Below are 27,312 nucleotides of genomic sequence, written 5' to 3'. Positions count from 1 at the left end.
TTCCTAACACCAATTAAACTTACGCCATTTAATCATTTCTAAGCACTAGGACACAGGTTAGAATAGATATTTTTATTTTGCAATTAAATACTAAAGGAGTCTGTCATGAGAAAAGGACATCAGTGGTCTATTAGTCACAAAAGAATTCAGGTACAATTACTAAGATAACTGCTGTTTGGAGCACAGCAAAGCAATTTCCCACAGTGGGACTTACAGTTCAATTTACCAGTTGGGCAAATATTTTGTGCTCTATAGTGGTCTAGAGAGTTAACAGTTAAAGGTAATATTTAAGCTGTGTTATACTTGGGGGAGAAAACTTTCTTCAATCCAAATAGATTATTTAGATCCCTATCACTAACATAGGCTCCATCCACGTCAAAGAAATGTACTCTTAATAAAATGAGTATTGATTCTAACTTGAGATTAACACAAATGCTTGCTGTTGTTTGGGTTGTCAACCTACTTTTCTATCTCATATCCTACAACAACATGTAACATTTGAAGTTGGTCTTTGGTTACCTACAAAATTATTTTGCAAGAAACAAGTGTATGTTGAATAAAAGACATATTTTCTACAAAAGTAAAAATCTAGATGCAATCTAAACATATTTATTTGGATCTGTTTATATATGGCGGTAAGAGTATTGATGTGAAAAAAACAAAAATTGACTCTGAATTACAGTATTTATTTATATTCTGCTTTTACAAATAACTCAAGGCAGCGAACACATTCAACACACCTTCCTCCTCCTATTTTCCCCATAACAACAACCCTGTGAAGTGAGTTGGGCTAAGAGAGAACAAGTGGCTCAAAGTCACTTATGAAGTATGTAGTATGCATGTAGTATTTTAAAACTAATTATACACTTCCTGTTGCTGAGATCTTTTGAAGGATGTCTGGGTTATTCCCACTATAATAAAGCATCTTACACAATCACTTTAAAGCTGGAGAATGATACCAACAAAACGGAGAAACTAAAAAATCCTAAGCCCGCTTGGCAGCTCTTATTCATCTTAAAATTTGATACAAATGGTAGGAGACCCAACGGTGTAGACCAGGGGTCCCCAACCCCCGGTCCATGGACTGGTGCCGGGCTGTGGCATGCCAGCAATCGGTCCGCACAAACAAAACAAAGCCCCATCCTCTAGATGCAGGCAGCACACAAAAACCATGCACCCCTCAGGTCCGCGGAAAAACCTCTCTCCACGAAACCGGTCCCTCTGGTGTAGACTTTTGCTTGCGCGTTGTTTGACCATGAGTACAAACTTCAATATTTAAGCCTTCTTCGGATACTACATGTTTTACTGGGCAAATGTCAGACTGATACATAGTTAAGCCGTCTTTCGTTTCTGAACAAGCAACTACTTCAGAAAACTTTGGGCAGAATCCAACTAGTTTCCCTAAAGTAGCAAAAGGCTTCTATCAGCCACATAGGTAATAATGAAACATTTCTACTCACTGATGTTTCCTGTGTTTTGAAAATGTGTTGAGACTGTCCCAAAAGCCCAAGTTGCCATTGCTTTTGAGTCAGGGACAGGGAGAAGAGAGGCTTTTCTATTGTGGCATCCACCCTTTGGAATAGCATCCCCCCCCCGAGATCTGATTAGCTCCAACTCTGTTAGCCTTTCCGCAGGCCGCTTCATCTGTCAATGGGATTCGGGATGTGGCTGTACGGCAGAGGCCACCCAATGGTTATTTCAATTTTATTTTAGTGGTTTTAGTTTTATCTTGACCGCAAGATTATATGTGTTTTATTATTTTTATTGTTCTATTTTTATGCTGTTTCTAATTATTGTTGGCCACTCAAAGTCATGAGTTTAAGGTGGGCAATCATAAACTGAACAAGTAAGTAATTTAGTAAGTAACCTAGTACAGTACACCAGCAAGTAAGCAAGCAAGCAAACAAACAAGCAAACAAATAAATAGGATACATAAAAGGGTTTATAGCTGGAAATTATTATTTATCAACGGAGTAATAATGCTGCCTAACTGTCAAGCACCACTCCATTATGTTAACAGACTGAAATTAGTTGAATCCTATCAAAGCCGCTATGTAGATAGTGCTTTTTCAAATGTCAGTGGATATATTGAAGATTAATTTATTACTTAATATTATTTTGTAGGACTTGTTAAAATCTTTAGCTAACTGGACCTAAAGAACATGAAACTTAAGAGCTTATTTCCTTTGCTATTTTTATTGTTTTTTTGCTTCGTTTTCTTCAGTTTTGTGGGAGAAGCTAGCCTCACTGTTAAATTCAATTTTGGATAAATTACATCTTTCAAATAACTCAAATCTTTGGGTTTTTTTCCCCAACAGAAACAGTTATTTATATAATATTAGTTTAACAGCATGAAGGTATTTAGTTCAGTTCTTCTATAAAGATTTTTGAGATTTCCATTATACATTTCACTCTTACTGCTATTTTTCTACAAACCTTTACTGGAGGCAAAATTTAATAAATAAAAACTCAAATTAACATTAATACTGAATAATGTGTTTAGATAAAAATCCACAAAAATATTCACATGTTAAGCAATGATAAACTGAAGTCACGTTAGAAGACCAGAATGTGTCAAGAAGTTTGATGATTACGGCTACAGCAGGAAACCATAGCACTGCAGAATTTCTTATGGATTTCTCCGGTTACTTTTTATAAATGCTGTCTTAGATGACAGCTTAATGTGTACCACATGCAATATTTATTCTTCTTTAGTGTCAGACTGTCTAGCCGTCCAAAGGAATACAAAGAATGTCACTTATTAGGATAAAAGCACAAGGAAAGTAATCAAGGACATATGTAACATCAGCCAATCATGTCCTATTTTAACATTCTATTCCATTCATAACAGTTCAACAATTATTTGCTTACTAATAACTTGCCTTCAAAGCCTGTTTGTGTTCCCCATAATGGTGGTTTGCATTTATTTTGCTCTTTAGAATTGGACACTTGCTGTGCCATGCATGTTTGTCAAAACTTTGTATCATGTCAGAAAAAGCTTAGCATATCAAATCATTTTGATCTGCTGTAAACCATGAATAGAACAAGCTAGTTACTTTCTCTATTATCAGAGCAAAGAAATAGCTGAATATCAAAATCACTCCCAAATACTGTACATACAACATATTGCTTTTAAAAAGGAGAAAGAACTCAAGATATAGGGAAGGCAAAATGAAGGAAGATTTAGGCAATTAAAAATGGTCTTAATAGACATATACCACCATTGCTGTTTGAATTATTTACATATTTGTATTTAATAACAGAATTCAGAAAATATACTTATTCACATTAATTCAACCACTCAATTTGTTAAACAGCTATATGTTATAAAAAATCCAAAACTGAGAAAGTCAAATGATAGAGATATAAAGGGAACTAAAGACAAACATTTCTCATAGCATTTTTTAATTAAGAAGTCAAAAGTATAATTGAAGCAATACCATTGTATTCTCTCTCTCTCTCTCTCTCTCTCTGTGTGTGTGTGTGTAAGCCATCCAGAATCTTGTACTTTAAATAGGCTGCTATATACAGTAAATTGAAACAATACATACATACATACATACATACATACATACATACATACATACATACATACATACATACACGGGGGAAAATATTTTATCCCCTGCTGATTTTGTACGTTTGCCCACTGACAAAGAAATGATAAGTCTATAATTTTAATGGTAGGTTTATTTTAACAGTGACAGACAGAATAATCACAAAAAATCCAGAAAAATGCATTTCAAAAAAGTTATACATTGATTTGCATTTTAATGAGTGAAATAAGTATTTGATCCCCTATCAATCAGCAAGATTTCTGGCTCCCAGGTGTCTTTTATACAGGTAATGAGCTGAGATTAGGAGCACTCTCTTATAGGTCTCTTACACCTGTCCACAGAAGCAATCAATCAATCAGATTCCAAACTCTCCACCATGGCCAAGAACAAAAAGTTGTCCAACGATGTCAGGGACAAGATTGTAGACCTACACAAGGCTGGAATGGGCTACAAGACTATCGCCAAGCAGCTTGGTGAGAAGGTGACAACAGTTGGTTTGATTATTCACAAATGGAAGAAACACAAAATAACTGTCAATCTCCCTCGGTCTAGAGCTCCATGCAAGATGTCACCTCATGGAGTTTCAATGATCATGAGAACGGTGAGGAATCAGCCCAGAACTACACAGGAGGATCTTGTCAATTATCTCAAGGCAGCGGGGACCATAGTCACCCAAGAAAACAATTGGTAACACACTATATCGTAAAGGGCTGAAATCGTGCAGTGCTTGCAAGGTCTCCCTGCTCAAGAAAGCACATGTACAGGCCCATCTGAAGTTTGCTAATGAACGTCTGAATGATTCAGAGGAGAATTTGGTGAAAATGTTATGGTCAGATGAGATCAAAATCGAGCTCTTTGGCATCAGCTCTACTCACTGTGTTTGGAAGAGGAGGAATGCTGCCTATGACCCCAAGAACACCATCCCTACCATCAAACATGGAGGTGGAAACATTATGTTTTGGGAGTGTTTTTCTGCTAATGGGATAGGACAACTTCACCGCATCAAAGAGACGACGGACGGGGCCATGTACCATCAAATCTTGGGTGAGAACCTCCTTCCCTCTCAGCCAGGGCATTGAAAATGGCTCATGGATGGGTATTGCAGCATGGCAATGACCCAAAACACACGCCAAGGCAACAAAGGAATGGCTCAAGAAGAAGCACATTAAGGTCCTGGAATGGCCTAGCCCAGAGGTCTCCAACCTATGGTCCGCGGCCTGGTACCGGGCCCCAGGCTGTTGGCCACTGGGCCCCGGGAATAGCTGGCGAGCCCTGCCCCACTCATGGTAACACCGCCAAGTGGGCACTAGCAGCCCCATTTGCACATGCGCAAGGATGCTAGCACCGCTGCCAGCATCACTTAGGCACTGGCAGCCTGTTGATGCATGCGCGTGCATCAGCGGATGCACCCTGGGTACACGTGGCCCACCTGCGCATGTGCACACCCAAACATCAGCCTCAAAACTTTAATGACTTGGAGAGGATCTGCAAAAAGGAGTGGAACAAAATCCTTCCTGAGATGTGTACAAACCTGGTGGCCAACTACAAGAAACGTCTGACCTCTGTGATTGCCAACATGGTTTTGCCACCATGTACTAAGTCATGTTTTGAGAAGGGATCAAATAAAATGCAAATCAATTTATAACTTTTTTGAAATGCATTTTTCCGGATTTTGTTGTTGTTGTTCTGTCTCTCACTGTTAAAATAAACCTACTATTAAAATTATAGACTGGTCATTTCTTTGTCAATGGGTAAACGTACAAAATCAGCAGGGAATCAAATAATTTTTCCCTCACTGTACATACATACATACCACCTTAACTAGTAAATTAATTCCTAATCATATTAACTGGAAATGCTATATTGTTTCTGTACAGAATTCAAAGCTTATGCAATCATTTGGTATTAAGTAGATTTATGAAACCTCTACAAGTAGTCCTTGCAAATACAACCATTGCAGTGCCCCTCCCAGTCAGGCAATCCCAACGTGGGCGCTTAGCAACTGGCTTGCATTTATGAAAGTTGCAGTGCCCGGGGTCATGTGATCACCATATGCAATTGTTCCAGGGAGTCAATGGGGGAAATTAGATTTGCTTAATGACTATATATGATTTGCTTCATGACCATGGAAAAAAGATTGTAAAATCAGGCACGACTCACTTAATATTCATATCACTTTTGGCAATGGAAGTTCTGGTCCCCGTTAGAGTTGTAAAAGTCATAAGGCAGAGGTCACCTATGTAACTGAACTGATTTTACAACTTTTTTTTTGTGGTTATTAAACAAACACCACTGTCATAAAGCAACCACTGCAGTCATTAAGCAAACACAAACAAATAGTTCACTATCCGCCAGCTTTGCCGAAAACCAAAAGTAAATGTTTTCCACAAAAACATCATAAAACTTAATCACATAAAACATCATAAAACACTGCCTATGGCCATAAATGTCAGGCAGTTGCCAATGGCCCAAAATGCAGTCAAATGATGGGGGGGGGACAAATTTCAGAACCAGATCACAAGAGCCCCCCCCGAAGGCCCACTGTAACTTCCAACGGGTCACTAAGTAACCAGTCATAAGTTGAGAACTACCTGTATACAGTGATGCAGAATTACATACATACATACATACATACATACATACATACATACATACATATATCTTCCTTTGTTCCACTGGTCATTCTGATGCATAGGTAATCCTTGACTTACAACTATCCATTTAGTGACCATCTGAACTTACAACAGCACTGTAAAAAGTGATTTATGGCCAAGGTCACATGATCAAAATTCGGAGACTTGGCACAGGGATGTATTTATGACCGTTGCAGTGTCCCAGGGTCATGAAATCACCTTTTGTGACCTTCTGACAAGCAAAGTAAATGGAGAAGCCAGATTCACTTAACAACTGTGTAACTGACTGAAAAACTGCAGGAATTCACTTAACAGGTGGGGCAAGAAAGGTCATAAAATGGGGCAAAACTCACTTAACAACTGTTTCGCCTAGCGACAGAAATGTTGGGCTCAATTGCCGTCATAAGTAGAGGACTATCTGTAGAAAGCTCAAAGAACTTTATTATTTTTACCAATTACAACACTGTTCTTGATTAAACTAGCCAGTTCCTTCCTGATTATTCAGGAAAGTATCAAAAGAAACCACACAAACAACCCATATTATATCCAGCCAAACAGATGTTACTTATATCCATTTAAGCTTGGCAATTTAAAGCAGATCCAAAGAAGAAAGTTTATACCTCTGTATTCAAGCTCCAGAATTTTACCAACCTCTGGGAGAAATAAGTCACAGAGACCCACGAGACCTTTTTGAGTCTAGACTATGTACCCCGAAGAGGTCTTAAATTAATGGCTATGGTATAACAATATAGAAGAGACCCTGAAGAGAAAGAACCATTAGATATGCTGGAGCCTTGACTGGGGTTCCTTAAAAACTTTCCAATCCTCAATAAAAGGTCAAACTACTGTTTTGGCTTAATATTATATTACACATTGCAAAGCTCAATTCTACTGCAAATATTTTTTTTTAAAAAAACAGACTTGTCCCCAAAATATCCTTCTTCTCAATTAGAATTATTTTCCCAGTTATGAACAAGGAGATAAAGAAAATTTATGAATTTGCATTGGTACACCAAACACTGAATGCCAAATCACAGTGTAAACTCCACATATATTTAGGAAAAATAAATGCACTTGGTAAAGATAAGCATCACTAAATCATGCCCACTGACAGGATACAAATACTGAAGCCAGAAGTACTCCATACCTACAATGAAAGTCCCTACTTTTATCATTTTATTATTTTACTGTCTCCGTAGTTCCTATGATAGAAAGACACAATCCATTTTCAATATAAAAATGCATCAAACACTGCTATTTTAAACTTACATATGCTTAAATATGCTTTAACTAAAGAATACTGGTCATATATTGGAGTATTTGATTGCATTTAAATTACTGTTCTTAGATACTGAACAAGTTTGTACTTATGTGTTGGGGTTTGTTTGTTTTTTGTTTTACAGTAGTAATCCCAGAAAAAAATAGTAAAATAATAAAAAGTGAGTAAGTATGAATATTGGTTGTAAAGCATTTTTTCTGAGGCAATTGTAACTTTGAATCATTGTTAAATAAACAGTGGTTAAGGACTAATATAATACAGATAGCTCTGGACTTATGAGCACAATTAGCATATTATGTATCTCAGAAGAATGCATGGAACCAGAAATTTTGGTTGGGATTTATTTCCATTTTTAAACAATTAAAATTAGTCAGATTTTATTTAAGTAGTCAGCATCTCTTTAACCATTATTGATCCATTGTTATTATAATCCATATCTTCTTAAGACTCATCAATGAGTCTCTCCCCCCCCCATATTCCTCTCCTTATAAATATAGTATTTATTATTTAGGATATTTCTACCCAATTTTCCCTTCCCCAAAATTAAAATTTCTCAAAGCAAGCATAGAAAAATAGAGGAAAAAGTAAATACAATTTGCAATATTTTTTTTATCTTTTAGATATATATCCCTTCTTTTACACAGGAACCTTACAGCAGCAGAATTTCTCTTTTTTTAAAAAAAATAACCAATAAATAAAATTAAACCAAATCGCTTTCTATAAAGAAAACATCTTCTTTTACTAAAAGAAGGATTACTTAGGCTCTTGGTGCACAGTGTCCTGTACAGGCCCTGTACACCCAAAAGTGTTCTTGTAGGCTGTCACTAATTCTGCCTCTGAAGCCAAGATGCCATATTGATCTTATATAGGTTACCCTTGCGTTATCACCACAATTCAAACTAGAATTTTGGTTGCCAAGCAAGGCATCTGTTAAGTGAGACACACCCAATTTTACAACCATTCTGATCACATGATTGTGGGGATGCTATGACGGTTTTAAGTATGGGGAACAGTTGTAAGTCCTTTTTGGAGTGCCATTGTAACTTTGAACAGTCGCTAAACAAATGGTTGTAAGTCAAGGACTACCTGTAGAACAGGCAGGTTCACAAGCAAAAAGACAGTTTTCAAGTTGCTGGGGCCTAAGCTGTTTGGGGCATCACCTTGCATTACACTAAGAAACAAAATGGCAGCCAGTGCAGCTGATGCAGTAAAAACATTACGAGACCTTAGAATTTTCCCCACCTTTAATTCTAGCAATAGCATTCTTCACTAATTTAAGTTTCCAAATACCTTTCAGAAGAACCTCAGGTTCAGCACACACATGGTTATTGCACCAGTCAAAGCTGAACAAAAGCTTTCCTGATTGCAATTTATGCTTGAGCATGTAATAATAGTTTGTTTGTTTGTTTGTTTGTTTGTTTGTTTCCATGGCTGCATATTTTCCTATCTTAGGATACGATATAAAACTACACTGTTGCAAGTTACCCACTGGCCAGCAACAGAGTTCCTAATTCATGAATATGATTCATTCAACCAGCAGTAAGAGCCCTTCACCATCTTCCCCCAAACCCCATTATAGTCCAGTTTTGTTGATTTCGCCTGAGTTCTTTCAGAAGCACCAGCAAAACTGGGTCCATGTCACAGGGGAAGGACATGTAAAGGGCAAAGCAGGAGCTACCCAATGTATGTCCTGATTACTAGAACTGGACTAGCCTGTTTTTGGCAGAATCATTTTACTCTGCAAACGTATTTCTTATTTGAAAAGTGCATGACAATAAAATGGACTTCTCTAGGGAGAAAAATCTGGAAGGTATTAAGTTCCCCTGTCTTCTTTTATGGAAGGATGAGTGACTTTAAAGAATCCTAAACAGCATCATGCAATACAGCCAGATAATGCCCCTTTCTCAATGTCATCTGAAGCAGTATTCAAACTTTCAGCTGAATTCAGTTGTTCAGTCCAATATTCTGAAGACACAAAGTTGAAATTATTGTTCCCTCCAAACTATGGTCTCCTGTATAACACAACAACTTTCTATTGGCTTTACCAGTTCATGTGAAGCAACAATCACAATTTTATGGATCTACTGGAAGTGTCTGTATTCTACGGCTAAAAAAATTAAAACCTGATTAGGGGCAAAACAATCACAGAAGACATATCAATAAAAGTTTCTATAATAATTCCCTCTGCTCTGAGGATTAACTTGAAAATATTGAACAAAACTGAGGCTGGTCTCATCCATTAACTGAAAGTCTTTCCTTCAAAATCCTGTGTAGACAAAACTTTTGTGTAGACAAAAATTTCTGTGCATGGCAATAATCTCTTTAGACATTCACCAGAAATCATGAGGTTTTAAAATATATAGAAATGGCCTACATACATTGACTCTGCTCCATGTCCTCTTGAAAGAGTACTTTATCTCTGGAACTTGATCATGGATCCTGAGGAGAATTCTACTTGCTTGCAAATAAATATGACCAAGATCTGTGACTGGAGGGATAAACCTTCTATTGCTGTATAGAGCTTAGCCATAACAGTTTAGGCTAATGCCTGAACAGAGAGAGAATATTTTAATGTATATTCAGCACACCCCATGTGGCACATCTGCTGCCTGATCCCATTGTTGAAGAAAGATTCAAGTCCCCCCACAGAGTATTTCTGTACATGCAAAGGGAAAGTCTGGCATCTTCTCAATCATCTCAGCTAGCAAAACAACATCTAAGACCAGTTTTGCATATTTTGCATACAGAGATCATTGACTGAATCACCCCTTTTTTTCCCAAACAGATCCCAAGTATCAGATCAAAAATCTTAAAAGTCAATGCTTTCTTACTGGAAAAACTATTATTTAAATATTATGATCATTATTAGTGGAAATATCTATTTGCCCAGTGCCTAATTACACACTCTCTCTCTCTCTCTCTCTCTCTCTTATGTGTGTGTAGCTGTTTTCAACTTATATGATTCATATATGTCATCATTATACAGTAATTAATTCATACACTATTATTGTCTAATATTTAGTAATACTTTCCTTAAAACAGTTCCTTTATATTAAATTGGAATAATGAATAAACCATTTGAAAATGCACCTTTATATTAGAAATCTCCATCTATTATAACAGTATCCTGTTTTATAAAATTACCATAAATATGACAGTTATATACTGATTCCAAACGAAGGCTAGTATCCTGCATAGTTTGCTGGGCAGTAGTTTTAACAGCAGATTAAAAATAACTGCAGTACTAATTTTTAACCAGGTACTTAATGAAGAATTTCTTTTCTGTATTCTTTATGCAAGAATGTTTTTACTTGATTTAAAGAATAGCAATATTTTAAATGTTTCATCTGATTCTTCTCTACATTCTGATTAATGCCATTCGATCATAAGTAAGCACAAGCAACACAGCTGCTTCGTCAGCTTCTCTTCAAAAATATAGTCTTAATCACATATCAACTGAATGACTATTTTAATTTTATTAATACTTGCAGTAGGCATTCCAAATTTTATATCTTTCAAAGGTCAGTATACCTCTTCAATTACCCTAAAGTACTATCATTCCCTGTTTTCTTCCCCCCTAGCACTGAACAACGATATCCTATCATTAAAATGTTACTGTGATGTTATCAGTCATTAAAATTTCCTTTGTTTGAAAAGGATGATAAACTACAAATGCACATTCTAGTTTTTGAAGCTCTGCTTATGCCCAAGTATGTTTCAAGTATCCTCTTGATATTCCTGTAAATCCTTCTGAAAGATCTATGAAAATGTTTATTGCTCCATTCTCCATTCTTCTCTATACAGCACAAAACCAAGGAATCTTTGTTTGTTAGCCAAGCAAGTAATACTTGTCCAACTGAGGTTAAGAACATGAAGCAAAAGTCACCAATTAAAGTATTAAGACTAACAAAATATAATCTAATTGCTTGCGTTTCTTTGTACAACCAGAAATATTAACAAATGACACCTCATAACATGCTTCAAAATAAAACATGTATTTTAATGCAAAAATCTACTGCATATAAAGAGGGTTTCAACAGCAACTCCTCTGGCAGGATGAAGGTAAAATGGCCATCATTCTGTCTTCAGGTGATGGCATTCCATATCACACAATGTTTCGCACTCATAAATACATGACAAATACTTCCTCAATCATTTTTTACAAGCAGGGATGCACAGGGGGTTGTCAATGGCTAGCTTGAGGGAAAATAGGAACAGCAGGCGGCAGAAGCTGTACTGAAAATGGTTATGTGGTAAATTCTCTTCTGTAACATCACTCAACTATCCTACCCTTTGATCTTTCAGCTACAATTACACGAATATCCACAAAATCTGGATTAAAAGAACACTACAACCATCACTGGTACATGAACACAATACTATCTCTAATATTAGTTCATAATATAAATATAATATTTACACATTTTTAAAAACAGTTTATGTGGTATATTTTCTAGTCAGTTTTCACCACAGTCAGTTTCATATCTACACAAAGACATACAGTGTAAATGGTGTCAGAGAAATTACAGACTGGTGTCTCCTAAATATTAATGTCTAACTACTGATCTTTATTGTACAATAATATCCACTGGAGATTTCCTGAATATAGAAGTGCTGATCCATTCAGCCTTACCCATTTTCAAATAAATGTTGATATATATTGTCATTGCAGCCCTCAAAATTTTTCCAAAAGTCCTAAATTTCTATTTGTGTGAAACTGAAAAATGACTCTTGGAGCGCAGTGTTTTGCAGCTCAGCAACAAAATATTCAGAGTTTTCTGAAGATTGATTTAACTTTAAATAATCCATTAATAGAAAAACTTATTTGCATTCTGAATCATTCACTATAAAAGTTCACCTTTTTTTAGAATATAGGTGCATTATAACAATAGGAACAGAAGAGTTCTGAGCTGAAATAATTTCACAGAATGTATCTTATAACTTATTGGAGTTAACCATCTGACATTAATTATTGTTTTGGCTTCTAGCCTGTGAATGTTTATTTTTCAGTTTAAAGTCTTCTCGCTCTTTGATACCATATGGAAATGCGAATGTTTAATGGGAAATTGAAACCATGTGCATCTAAGTACTTAATGAAGTACAGGGAGAGTGTTTTAAAAGAATTCTGATACACTGTTCTGGATACTTTTACAAAACAAATACAACAACAGCTTAGTTTTTCTTATAACTTAGCGCACAATTGCATTTGTTAAAATAATTAAAAACAGTGCTTTAATTGATGTTTTATTTTAATGCAATAAATCAAGCATCTATTGCCCACAAAGTCTCATCTCAAACTTTTTTAGGACAAATTAAAGTACGCTGCTTTCAGATATGAGAATTCTAATATATGTTCTGGACTGGATCTTGATCCCAAACACTGTTGACAGATAGCCACTATCAGTATTATAAAAATTTGAATTGGACAATTACATGAAATATTTCAGTACTTAATAAGAATCAAGAAACAAAGCTGGATGTTGTAAAGTAACTAATAATTCTATAATCGATATGCATTAATAAAAAATGCCCAAAAAATGATATGAAGAAAATTGATTTAGTAAATGTCTAGTAAAGTTTTCATTTCCACTGTATTCTGTTAAGTATGGTATATTTTCAAAAAAAGCATTAAGTTATACAGTATGGAATAGAATACAATAATATCTATTTTAACCAATATTAAGGTCCTTTTGGAAATTATAATTAAACTTCAGAAAACTCACCATTTGTTTTTCTTTCTAATGTAATCTTTTTCGGAGAGGTTAATCAAATACATCATTGGTTTAGAAGTTAAAAACAAATGTTTGTTGAGCACATCAATCTAAAAGATAGCAAACAAAAATTATGTAAAACATGAGACTCTGTAGTGTCCCCCCATATACATATATATATGCAGGTGAAAAAAAAATAGTATACTTATGGTTTATAGATGAAGATGATATTAATTTACTAGAATTAGAAGATTTAAATAAAAATATGGTGCACATGATAGCTCTCCGTTTGGGTTTTAATGGGAAGATATGAGACTTGATAAAGTAACTTGCCTCTTTATCATTCCAATCATGATAGAAGCGGACTGGCTTTTTTTCATCTATTACCCAGCTTTTGATTTTGCACATTATGTCCTGGTGGAATTAAAAAGAAACAAAAGACATTTAAATAAGTTATATTCCGCTATTTGCAGGAATGTTATTTCTCACGAGAGAGGAATTTTTGTTAGCAAAATATAACAAATCTTCTGAAATTGTATATATATTTGAATGGCAGAGCACAGAATAGTACTAAGCATAGAGTAGATATGTATGGGAAAAACACAAATTATACTCTTCCCTCCCTAGTGGAATAAAAAAAAAATCTAAGTAAATTTAAAACTGCCTTTCAAAACTCCATATTGGCAAAATAATTAAGCATCCAAAGCACACATAGGAAAGATGCTACAACCCTGGTAGCAAAAGAAATTGATCTGATTATAAAGATCCACCCATCAAGGTATTTGTTCAAATGTCCAAAGGCAATCATCTTTATACATTAATTTTTTGCCCACACCTTCTCGCCTCCTCCAAAAAGCCAAACCCTGCCAAAACTTTCATTACACAATGGCAACAGCCTTGCACTGGTGACCTCCAACCACCTGCATTCACTTTCCGAGCATCTCTCCCTGCAGGAAATCTAAAGGCCTTTTAGTTAGCAAGCTAGTGTGCATACAGAAGGAGTAACTGCAGGAAGAGCCCAATGTGCTTTGTTTCTCTGGCCTTTCTTCACAGAAAGATTAATCATCTGTGAAATGGAAACGGCAAACAGCAAGTGACACAAACTGAACCCTTCAAGCCTCTCCTCATCGGTTTTGTGGGTCTGCATCTGAAAGCTGCGTGTGGCAAGGTTTGCCTTACAGGCAGGTGTTAATAAAAGCCTCTTAGGTGTGAAAGGTCAAACTAAGCTCTTCGAGAAGTAGCACGTGGGTTTTTTTTTGTCAAACGTAATTTATGGCCAGGTTCTAAATGCTACAGTTCAGGAAAATTAACTTGAATATGATATTCCATTAAAGAATTTAACACCAATTTCTCGTTGCCAAATTTTAAGGCACACATCAATAAATAGGTCACATACGTATAAATATATGCCCTGGGTATTTAGTATACTAGTATCCCCAATCATGCAATTGCTTCAGGTGGAAAAACAAGACGAAAGCTCTTCTAAATCTCAGTTCCTGATTTGTAACTCTCCAGGAACAGGACTTCCCACAGATTTTAACAAGAAAGGGGCAAGCTGAAAACTTTTAATGAAATATAACATGTTCTGCCTAAGAATAATCACTTTTACTCTCCTATAACTGATTTTCACTCATAAATGTTTTTAAAGTGGCTAATGTAACACCATTTCCTACAAGGAGAAGATCAAAGTGCTATATTACAAATGCATTATGATTAAAAAAGCACTGTGCAGCCTTGCTATTAAATGTTCTTTAAACCCTAAAAGGCTTCCCATAGATCTCACTTGGCACTGCATATACAACCTTTGACAAGTAATGTAGACCATTTTTATTCATTGCCTAAAATTGTAGGCAATTATGTGCGTCACACTGGCCACCTGCAAGTTCTGAATGCCTGCTCCAGTTGTCAGAGCTAAAAACTAATGTCGGAGGGGATTAATCTAAAGGGAGAGAGTCCTCTTTAATGGCTACAGCAGGTGAAATGGCCCAGCTGGTTACTATGATGAGTGGCCAGAACAGCTTATGTAGAGACATGCAACAAGATTACACATGTAAAAATAAAATAAAATAAGTAGCAAAACTTTGTTATCTTTGGCGCTTATTGATGTTTTATTTGATCAGTAAATAATTCACTTAAGTTTAAAATGTGCATTGTTTTACCCTTAGCCTTTTCTTCATTATTAGAATAATTCCTCCAGCAACCCTGCTTAACTAGTAGAGGAATTTTATACTGATTCAACTTTAAAATAGACACTTACATAAGCATAACAGCTGAGATTCTAAACTCAACAGGATAAACAGAAATCTCTCTTGCATGTACAATTTTTACTTGGATTTTTTTTCGGCACACACAAAAGGTCGTGAGAGTAACAATTCAGTCTTTCTTCCAAATTTGTTTAAGAAGAGCAACTGTGCTTTATACTTGGTCTCTAAACTTACACTGTAAGAAATTATCAGAACCATATTTAAGAGTACACATACATGTAACCTTACAATGATTGTGCATGCTATTTGAGTCTATGTTTCAAGCATGAAAGAGGTCAATTTCCTCATGTACATCCATTTATGCAATTTATTTCCAAACTACAGCAGTATCATCATCAACAATTATCACATGTGATACAACTCCACAATGCAGAAATGCAAGATTACCAAGATAATTTTTCATGAACAATCATTTATCAGAAAGAAACCAATTTGGCAGATGTGGGTGACCCAGGCCTTCCTATTACAATCCAAGATTATAACAGATGAACTTTAGGGTATTTAAAAATAATGTTACCAAGACATCCCTATGTTTTTATAGCATATGTACACTTCCAATGTAATGAAAATGAAAATTTTAACACTTTGAAAATTCTGTTTATGCATTCTAAGAACTGACATAAGCATGTGATGGGACAATAGCCCCATATCAGCTCATTTATCTCTTTTCCTTACTGAGACAGCTTATTTCTACTTAAGCAGCATGTTCATGAATGTAGACCTATAATATAATATCCTCATCCAGTAAAGTTGGGGAAGAGAAAAATTAAACATTATCAGATTTATACATTTATGTGAAATGTATCTAAATAACCCAGGGTTAAGCATACTGCTTGTATTTTAAGAACTGGTTTTGTATTTCTTCATGTTTTTTTTTAAAATTTACATCCCTTTTTTAAAAATCCATATGAACCTACTTAAAAATGCATCCATTTGAAAACAAAATCTACAAGTATGCCATATTAATTGCACCTGCTATGTAAACCTCTGATTCATTTCTTTTTCAAAAGTAATTGAACTGAAACAGCTGAGTGGGATGGAAGAGAAATGGATGTTGTGATTCAAATGTATTTTTTGTTTCAAGAAATTCAATTATATCTTATATATATATATATGTATATATATTGCACCTTCTCAATCTGGCCTATGATAGAGTCATCCATTGCACAATTAATTAAATTCATGAGACAACACAATTTTAAGACAGAAATATTCTAGTGTGCTGATTTTCCTATTATCAGTCTTTGTAGCATGCCAGCAACACCAAAGAAGAAGAGTCAAGATAGGAAGTATGAATGCTTCCATTCAGGTGTCATCATTTACCATAACAAAGCCTTTATGGGGACCTAAACATCAAGAGCAACAACATTTCCCTCTTGATTTGCAGGTGTGTTTCATCAACTACAACAGGCAAAACTCTCTCAGTATTCCAGGAGAAGATTAGTAGAAAGAAAATGATGAAATATTTGTATTTATAAACGCATGACCTGGTCTGCAAAATGATCCCTCACTGCAAACAGGATTCTAAAAGAAACCTCTTTTTGTAATAAAAAGGTTTCAAGGTGGAGTATGAATCATGCCATTTATGCTTCGCAAACACAGAAAATGATGGGCTTTAGTGTACAGGTGGTCATTTACATTTTCCCAATGTCCTGGACTTTTAAGCACATGGACCAGGAAGGGCAGAATGGTTATCATTTAACAAGGTTTTTTTTGGAAAAAAAGTTATGGGGTGGGTAATTATAAAGCTTGTTCAGTTCTGAAAATAAATAAATAAATAGTTTGGCTTTTTTAATATATTGCCAGATATAACTTTAAGGGCTTATTTAATTCAACATTGAGGTCATTAATGCATAGATTTCTGACACACAGCAACAAAATCATTTTACTTAGCTGGAATGCAAGGCAACAAAAAGTCATATTTGTCATGCCATGATTCAAAGATATTTAATCCAGGAATAAATTTACTATATCCTTACTGCCTTCAAGAAATTAATTTCATGAACATTAAGGAACAGTACAATAGCTCTCTATTCGTTCAATTTATTTCCTAACTTTTATTCAAAAAATATGCCAAGATGGACAACAATACAAATACAAAAAAGACAAATACAAAGCATCAGTAGTTATTCATGTTTTTTTAAAAAAAACATTTTTACATTAATATTTTAAAAAAAATCCAGCTGAACTTTAAAATGTATCCACTTGAAAACAAAATCCACAAGTATGCCATATTAATTGCACCTACTAGAATTCAGGAAGAATGCCCAGGCTATATTCCATTCATTATAGCTTATTTAAGCCTCGTATTAAAATGTAAATAGTGCCAAGGCAACACATATACACTCCTCAGGAAAATAAACACAGTCTACAACAATTTGTTCTTCTAACTTTCAGTCCTAGGTATTCTAAATACTCTCCATTACTGAACTGGGGTCCCTATGAAGAGGTAAGTGAGAAAAAGACACCTATGAGAAACAGAGCAATTAGATAAAATTTCCCCATGCCTAGAGACCTAAAGAGCATAAATATACTCTGTAGTATCCCTGCGCACAAAGAAAAAACTATATTGCTCTCAAATGTAAAGAAAAAGCATTTCTTCCTTTAGGGGAAATGGTATTTATTTTCACAAGAGAAAGAAGTACAGTCAAGTTGTTACATCCATGCCAGTCTTCCACTAATCCTTAAAACTCTATGAGTTGGAGCTATATTGTCAGAATCATCCATTTACTTAAATATAAAAAAGTTATTGCCTATACAGATAGTCCTTGACTTATAACCACAATTGGGACCACTTGCTTTTTTGCCATGGTTGTTAAGTGAATCACATAGTCTTTAAGCAAATCCAGCTTCCCCCACTGACTTAATTTGCCTGATGCCAGCTGGAAAGGTCACAAAAAGTGATCTCATGTCCCTGGGATGCTGCAACCATTGTAAATACAAGCTGGTTGCCAAATACCTGAATTCTGATCATGTAACAATGGGGATGATGTGACAGTTGTAGGTGTGAGGACCGTTCATAACTTTTTCAGTGCCATTTTATTTGAATAGTTGCTAAATGAATCATTGCATATGAAGGACTACCATACAGTAAACCATTGATGTAATGGACTAATCTACTAAATTGTAAATGGGGTTTTACTCCTGTGGAAAATGTATAAAATAATATAATGTTAAATATAAGAGTCCATCTGGATACACAAGCAAAACTGACTACATCGTGTCAAGTGATAAAACCACATTCTCCAATTGTACTGTCATCAATCGTTTTAACGTGGGAAGAGGATAATTTTCTGTGCACAGCTTTCATTGACTATGAAAAGGCGTTTGGACTCAGTATTCCAGCAAGCAATAATTAAGGCATTGCTCAACCAAGCCGTAGACACTACTTACATAAACTTACTACAACCAATATATGAAAAAACAATGGCTTTAACAATTTGCTTTAATGATCTTAAGGTAGAAATCAACATAGGTCGAGGTGTATGTCAAGGTGATACAACATCACCTATCCTTTTCTCAGCCTGCCTTGAAGAAGTATTTTGCAACCTAGACTGGTCAAAAGATGGAATAAAAATCAGAGCCTATTTAAATCACTTAAGATTTGCAACTGGTGTTGTTCTCTTCTCACAAGACCCAGAAGAGCTACAAAGACACATACAAGAGTTGCACAAAGCAGGAGAACCATTTGGCTTAAAAATAAACCTGAAAAGGAGCCAGTTTTATGTTTAATAAATTTACCAAAGAAAGAATTTTTTTTTATATCTGGAGAAGACCTAGACATAGTAGACCACTACATATACCTTGGCCAGCGGATCTCAATGGGAGGTGATATAATAAAGGAAATTGAACAGTGTGTAAAATGTGCTTGGCAGGCATTCAGCATGCTAAGCATAATTTTCAAGAACAGCCTCTCCTTATGCCTGAAAAGTTTTCAGTCAGTGTAGGCCAGTGATGGCGAACCTTTTAGAGACCGAGTGCCCAAACTGCAACCCAAAACCCACTTATGCATCCTCAAGTGCCGGGTGGGTGTGTCCCATTGGGTGGGTGTGTCCCATTGGGTGGGCATGGCCAATTGGGTGGGTGTGTCCCATTGGGTGGGCGTGGCTGCGGTGGTAACGGCAGACTGGGTGGGACTAAAAAGTTCAATCAATCAATTCCAACTTTGCAAGAACTTTTTTTTCCCCTGCGAGAAGTTGAAATTGACTGATTGAACCTTTTTTTTTTTTTTTTTTGCACATGACGGCGGAGGCCTAAAGTGAAAAGATTTTATAAAACCCAGTTGAAGGTCTAGGACTGGGGCGATGGCGCGCGTGCCCACAGAAAGGGCTATGAGTGCCGCCTCTGGCACCCGTGCCATAGCTTCGCCACCACTGGTGTAGCCTACTTGTTCTAACATATGCCAGTGAAACATGGACACTAACCTCACAATAGATACAAGTGATGCAAAGAGCCATGGAAAGATATATGCTCGGCATTATAGGACAAGATAGAAAGACCTGCACGTGGATTAGAGAACAAACTAAAAGATGCGGTATCATCAAGAGAGTAAAAGAATTGAAATGGAAATGGGCCGGTCACACAGCAAGAAGAACGGATGGCAGGTGGACCAAGGCAGTCATTGAATGGATTCCACTTGATAAAAAGCATCCATGAAAGAGACCAAAAACAAAATGGATCAGCGAGATCAGCAAGTACTGCAGGCTCAATTGGCAAATAAAATAGCTCAGGACCATACGGGTTGGAAACATGCAGAAGAGGCCTTCATGCTGCACTGGATAGACAATCGCTAAAATGATGATAATGATACTGTATGTAACATGTCTAGAGATTTTTTTGGGATTGATTTGCCAAAATCTGTTGGCTGAGGCAAAGTCCAAGCTCAGATTTTATCTATTACAGCCAATGTCTGCTGAATTGAGATACCCAAAATCTAGGGGCTTTCTGTATTTCAATTTTTTCCTCCCATCCCCCAATTGCTTTAAAGGTTAGCTAGAAATTCTGCAACCCTAAATGTATCTCCTTGCATGCCTCCAAACCTGTTCTATTATCTCTCTCCATATTGTTATAAAACAAAAAATTATTCATTTGGGAAATTTTTATGGATTAATTTTTTAAAGTCGTACACTGACGCAATGTTAACATTTCGTTGGAGAGCAATTTACTTGTTACACTACACTTAACAACAGTAATTTCTTTTGCTAATGTAGAAATAGTGTTTTCTATCTCTGGAGTAATTCATTAAAAACTGAGATAAATTTTGGAAAGCTTGTTTTCTTTTTTAAACTCTAAATGAAGAGGAATATCCAAATTAAATGTAAATATATCACCCAGCTAATGATGTGTTTTGTGCTGACTTGACTGAAATTTCTTTTCTGTTAAATTATTGTTTATAAATAAGAAAGTTATTTCAAAAAATAATCATTCTGTTGAAAAACTAGCAAAAATAAGCAAGATTATTAACACTAATTTAAAAGCTGGAGATGTTGTAATATATCATTACGTATAAATACCCTCCAAACAATTCAAAAAATTAGATTGGACAGAATTTGATCTGATTTAATTCAATGCAAAGGATTTCACAAATATGTATCTGCTTGCTATGTATGTATATATAGCTATGATGCTACGTATACCATCCAAATGAAATTTACATTAACAAGTAGTAAAATATATGAATTCAAGTTGTATCAAAGAAAAATGCATTTTATAAACCTTTGATTCCAGAATCTTCCCACCTAATGAATAAATTAGGATTCCAGTGAATAAATTGTGTCTTCATGACTGGTGATTTAAATCTTTTTTTTTTTTCTCAAATCAAATCCTGCTTGTTTCTTTATTCTAGCAGTCAGGGACAGTTAGTTGCAACCTACTGCAAATAAATCCTGAAGCTATTACAGGATTTAACACAGAAATCTGTGACGCGACCTCTATTTCATGTTAAAACTGGGGCCATATGCTTATTCCATGTGGTTCAACGTCAGCTATTCCTTCTTTTCAGTCTTCATTTTTGCTCTGATCTTTATTTGCCTATTGTGAGTTTTGGAGAATGTGAACATTTGCATATTTTAAGAACATCTGAGTTTGTCTAATATAGATATTTTGTTTTACTTGTTTTACATTAATATGCTGCCTGGAGTTCTAGGCCATGTATATGGGGTGGGAAGAGGATAATTTTCATTTTATCCCCAATATTGAATGAAGTGAAATCCAGTATGGTGTAATGGTTTGTGTGCTGGACTATTACAGGTGCAAGATCCCAGGTTCTAATCCCCCAATAAATATAAAAGCTGCCTGCCTGACTCAGAAAGTGCTATTTTCTCCCAGACCTAGACAAGGAAGTATAAAAAAAAACTATCTTTCTCCCAATCCAAACTGGACCTCCAGTGGACTGATATGTGTCGACATCAATAATAACAATAAGATAAATTAAACTCGAAGAATATTGCAGAGTGAATGGCATTTGATCCACATCATTGTTATTCTGTAGTGATTCTCATACTTGAATTAATTTGAAAGATTTTAAGAAGATTGTACCCACATGCAGAGGTTACACATTCTCTATTAAATTACAAATAATAAATCTTCACCACTGTAGTTATATTATCGAAAAAATACCTATTTATACAACAAGTACATAAATACATACAACTAAAAAGAACATGCTACTACAATTTGATACATACTGATGGAATAGTTTAAGTTCAAAAGAAACTAGTGCCTTTTTTCCGGGGCAGTAAAACCCAATGATAATCTGACAATGATTAATGTGGCAATCCTGTTTTCAAAAAAAACAAAAACCAATCCTACACTCCAAAATATAAACCCTTGAAATAGAACATTTTCTTACTTACATATTCAGGTTTTAATTTCTTGTCACCTCCTCGTACAGCCACTTTTTCTAATTTGTCTATAATGGGCATGATCATTTCCTCATCTTTTAGTCTAAGTTCTTCATGTATTATTTCAATGTCACGAACTGGCTCCACGCTTCCTTCAATGTGCGTGATATCATCATCATCAAACGATCCTTTGTGGAAGCAAAAGTGGGTTATTAAGCAATATTCTTAGCTAACAAAAATGCGCTCAAAGTACCCTAAAATGTCACAAACATAGTAGACACAAATAGTCGCACAAAACAAACCCAGGACAGGGGTAAAAATTAGACACAACACAACCCAGTAGTCATGGCTGTGAGGGCAGAACACAACAATATTTTAAATTTTCCAGGGTTCTTTTTTTTTTTTTTGAGTCAGAATCAATATCATCTCATAATCTCTTAGAGCTGGTTGAGAAAAATTGTCTTTATATATCATTTAATAAACACAGAGGCTTAGAATAAAGTAAACACTGAAACTGTCAGGAAGTTCCGTCAAAGAATGGTGAAGTTCTCTAGTATAGTAATGGGTTTCCAAGGGAAACAGAATTTACGAAAAGAAAGGGGGGGCAAGGGCCTTAAATCATCTGGCAGACCTCTTCTCTGCTTCCAACTACTTTATCACTATGGTTCTGACGGTGATTAGATAATGAACCACTCAGACACACAATTTACACAGCAGCTAATTTCATCGGTCTGATTTGAGGGTATGGTTTTTAGGGGGCCATCAAAGAAGCAGATGAAGGTGCATTTGTCATATATGAGTGACAACCATTCACACTATCTCAACAAAATGGTGCTGGCCCTTATTAGAAACACATGCTATTATCACATATTTAAAGTGCAGCTGAAGCCATAATTTCAAATTGCCAACTGGAAACATAAGGGTAAAACAACCAGATATTACTGAAGCATGTGTACTGACTTTATGCCCTTCTGAAGACATAATGTGGCAACATAATTCAACTGGGATACTCTTGAGTTATCAATAAAGAATCGCATGAAAACAAAAATTAAACATTTATTAATAGCAAACTATAATTTAAATTGTAGGTTTATTCATGAATAATTCATGATGAAAATTTTTTGACACCATGTAATAGCAGAATCAACCCACTAACTTCAGGCACAATGCTTTAAACACAATTTAGCATGGTTACAACATTTTTAGTGTTGCCAATTATAATAACCTCCTGATTAAAAAAAAAATCTTATGACCCAATTCTTTTTTCTAATTGAATTTAGATAGTGAAATTTAACCCTGTATTCTGAAACACCTAGGCTACATGAAAAACAAAACCTCCCGTGTATTTCTGAAAAGATGTCAGCCACACATCAGACCAATTCATGTCACCTTCTCCTTGTGCGAGGAATATCATCGTGTCTTCATTTTGAAAACTGTGCATGGTAAAACTAATCTTTTCCCTTCTAATTATACGACTGAAAAATACAGGCAGCAGCTTGTCATCTGGTATTTTTTCCCCAAAAAATACATTGTGAGGTACAATTTTTTCCTGACATTGCTCAGCTCAGTTCAAGTGGCCACATATGCCTTCGCGGGTCAATACTAATCCTTTGAAGTGTTTATTTTTTTTAAAAAAAGAAAAATGAAAACATGTGAAGATCTTTTAATGCTTACAACCAGCACTGGTTAATCTGACCAATTTATTCTGCAGTAACAGCATTTTCAAAATATCTAAAAAGAAACTCATCAGGTAAAATAATATCAGATGATGATGATGATGATGATGATGATGATGATGATGATGGATGATGATGATGATGATGATGATTTGAATTCCCCACCTTGATCCTACTTTACAGGAATCATTTCCTTCCTTCCCAAGCTCTAGCTTGTATTTTCGTTACCCCTTGACCATAATATTAAAAGGAAGTATTTAGGTGTTTTCTTGTCACTTTAGCATCTCATTTATTCGTCCTACGACTGATTTTTTTTTTTGTCTCTGTGCTTTCATCTCTTAAATATTTGAGAATTTTTTAGACACACGTTTTATTCCAGCTTTGTATGGATTTACATTTAACATTTTAATCATTCAAAGAACTGTTGGGATTTTGCCAAAATTGAGGAAGTGCTTTTACTTTACAGTCCAGTTTTCAGCGGGGCTTACCCCAATGGAAGTAAGGTCAGAACTTTAAAAGAATTCCAAAGAAAAATAAAGAGCTGCCAAAAAATTAAGCAAAGACTGATTACAGAAAATTAATTAATGCATTTAATTTATTAAATTAACAAAGTTGCTCTTTGATATTTATTCAATCTTAATTTAGGAAGATTAGTTACATAACTTGTCTTTTAGAAGTAAACTTTAACTACAGAATTTAGTAGACTCCACTTGATCAAATTGTTTGAAATATGTTTTATAAACATAACTATAATTATCATTTATCCCCTAGATTAGAAAAGGCTTTTCTTTCTTAAATTCAATTAAAATCTGCTTTTTTCTAATCCAAACCATTACTTCACATCCTCTATCACTCTGAACTAATAAAGAAAAACTTTAGACCTTCTTTTATGTAATAACTTTTAAGATACTTAAAGAGATCATTTATATCCTCATTCCTCTTCTTTCTCATCCCTTTTGTCTTTTCAGGTATAAACATTCCCAAACCTTTCAAGCTTTTTTTGTAAGCCAATTTCTAGTGTCAATTCCTTTTCTTCACTAAACCTATTCCAGGTTGTGTGAATGCTACTTAAGCAAACACAATGTCAAAATACACATTCAACATACTTAGCTACAAACTGGTATTAACTGTTATTTAAAATTAGATTTTAAACTGAATCAATCAGAATATGCGCAGAGTAACTAATGGTAGCGACTGGATTGAAAATTACAATCTTTCTGGGGAAAAAACACAAAGATTTATTTTAAACATAAAATTTCACTATTCACATATAAAAAGTGGAAATGAATCTACCATCATCTTGAAAAAATAATCACTATGATTTTAGCTTTCCATGCACCCAGAAGTACAATTCCAGTTACTGATCAAATAGAAATTGTATTTGCAACATCTAGCTGCCCACGCTGCTTTCTATCTATACGGAGTTGGATACAATGTTCTTCGCAGTATCACGTAATAACATGGCACTATAGTTTTGTTTTTTTTTCAATATAAAATTTTTATTATTTTTCATCATAAAAAAAAACATCACAAATGTTACACAATGCTATAGAAAAAAAACCCCCACCCCCCCGAACTTCCCAAACCTAATCCCAGGATAATATTCAGATATAAGTAAACAAATATTAATATCTCTAACTCCACAAAGTATATTATTCTACATAAGTAGGTAAAATATATAAAAGAAAAAAAGAACAAATTTATTAAGAACCTAAATTATATTCCACCACTCTATGCTTCTTTTGAATATAAGCAATCCATCTTCTCCATATTANAAATACTTATCAAGTATAATGTCAAGAAATTACCAGCCTTCATCCATTATTAAATCAGACAGAAATTCTCTATTTCAAAATAATTATCATATTTAAAATAACAATGTAATTCCAAAAAACACATATCTATTTTTAAAAACATGTTCTATCATTTCATTACTTACGTCTATAAAGTCTTTTTAACCCCTAAACAAGTTTATTCCCTAATAATTATCAACTATGATAACAATCAATTCTCATCCTTCTTTCGTTATTAAATCAGACAAAATCTCTAAAGCCTTTTTAACCCATCAAGTAGCGTTTTATCTCACATTTAAACCTGACTCTAGCTTTCTTTCTATGCCAAGTTAATTTCCATACTAAAACTTTTCGATTATCAAACCTCAAGCTTTGATTACAAAAGTTTCTAAGCAATTCAAACTGAGCAAAATTTCCTTCTCTCATCTGGGTATTGTATTGACTTTTATTCCATGTTATAATTATAAATAAGTTATCCGCTTTGTTGTGGTTTCCAAAAAATTGTATCTGAGTGACAATCTTTATTATTTTTAATATTTGAACTAAGCCAGTTACAGTTAGTTCTTGATCATCCAAGTTATCCATCCGTTGTAGGTAACGTTGTATAGAATTAGTTGGCTCAGTTGTTATCACCTTTTCTCCCAGCATAGATTCATCATTAAGTTGTAAGCATAATATCTCTGTCTCTTTAGAACGTATGTCTCGATATGTGAAAGCCTGTTCAGAATTGCTCTGTTGTTCCTCTAGTGTTCCTTGTTCCATGGCTTGATTCATTATTGAAGGATGAGTTGGAAATGCCAAGATAGCATCTTTAGATTGTCTCCTAAATTTCCAATAAATTTTAAAGTCTTCATTTTCCAGACTCTCCTCTGCAATTTCAAGTCTGTAGTCACTTGCTTCTGCTCTTTGTTCGTTTTCCTCCACCCTTTCTGCCATCGCATCTACATATTCAACCAGACCTTGAAAAACAGTTGTCACATTCAAACAAACGCCCTCATGTTTCTGTAATAAGTCTTGTTGTTGTTGTAATAAGTCCTGTTGTTGTTGTATTACTTGGTCAAATCCATTTTGCATTTTAACATCCATCGCTTGAAACATCTCAATCATTTGTTTAATAGTTACAGACATCAAGTCCTGCAACCTACCAGATGGCGGTGGAGGTGGAGAAGATGACGGGGGTGGCTGGTGGGAGATTTTAGAAGTTGATTGAGATAGCTGGAACATCGGGGATGTAGTTGATTTTAAAGTTGAAGGCACGGTTTTTCTCAAAGCCATGTTAACAGTAAATTTCCAATTATAAAAGAGTCTTATAAGCAATTCAGCCAGAGCAAATAATACGCAGATTAAAAGTAACAAAAGTTCCAGACCGGAAATCACTTTCACTTCTTGCTGAAAAGTATCAATCCATCGCCATTTTAAGTTCACTTTCCCTCAATCCACCTCAAGTATACAGAAGAACTTATTATCCAAGTTAGAGCAAAGTTCAAGATAAAAAGCAAACTTCCAGGGTCGGTTCGTCTGCTTACAAAAAAAACTCACAGTTCACTTTAAGTTGCA

The 27,312-nt window shown here is 35.0% G+C and overlaps 1 protein-coding gene across 1 annotated transcript in view; it reads right to left on the bottom strand.

Annotated features, from left to right (window-relative positions):
• Window positions 1-27,312, bottom strand: part of OLA1 (Obg like ATPase 1) — a 92,716-nt gene that overhangs the window by 27,202 nt on the left and 38,202 nt on the right. The window contains exons 4-6 of the mRNA XM_015815900.1: window positions 22,299-22,474; window positions 13,514-13,594; window positions 13,193-13,290 (exon numbers count right to left, since the gene is read on the bottom strand). Coding sequence (XP_015671386.1) covers window positions 13,193-13,290; window positions 13,514-13,594; window positions 22,299-22,474 — 355 coding nt within the window. The remainder of the gene's footprint in view (window positions 1-13,192; window positions 13,291-13,513; window positions 13,595-22,298; window positions 22,475-27,312) is intronic.

This window comes from Protobothrops mucrosquamatus, unplaced genomic scaffold (genome assembly GCF_001527695.2).
Source record: "Protobothrops mucrosquamatus isolate PMUCROS unplaced genomic scaffold, P.Mucros_1.0 scaffold383, whole genome shotgun sequence".
Lineage (NCBI taxonomy): Eukaryota > Metazoa > Chordata > Lepidosauria > Squamata > Viperidae > Protobothrops > Protobothrops mucrosquamatus.
Note: the sequence above shows the minus strand (reverse complement) of the source record. Positions and strands in the feature narration are given on the sequence as shown.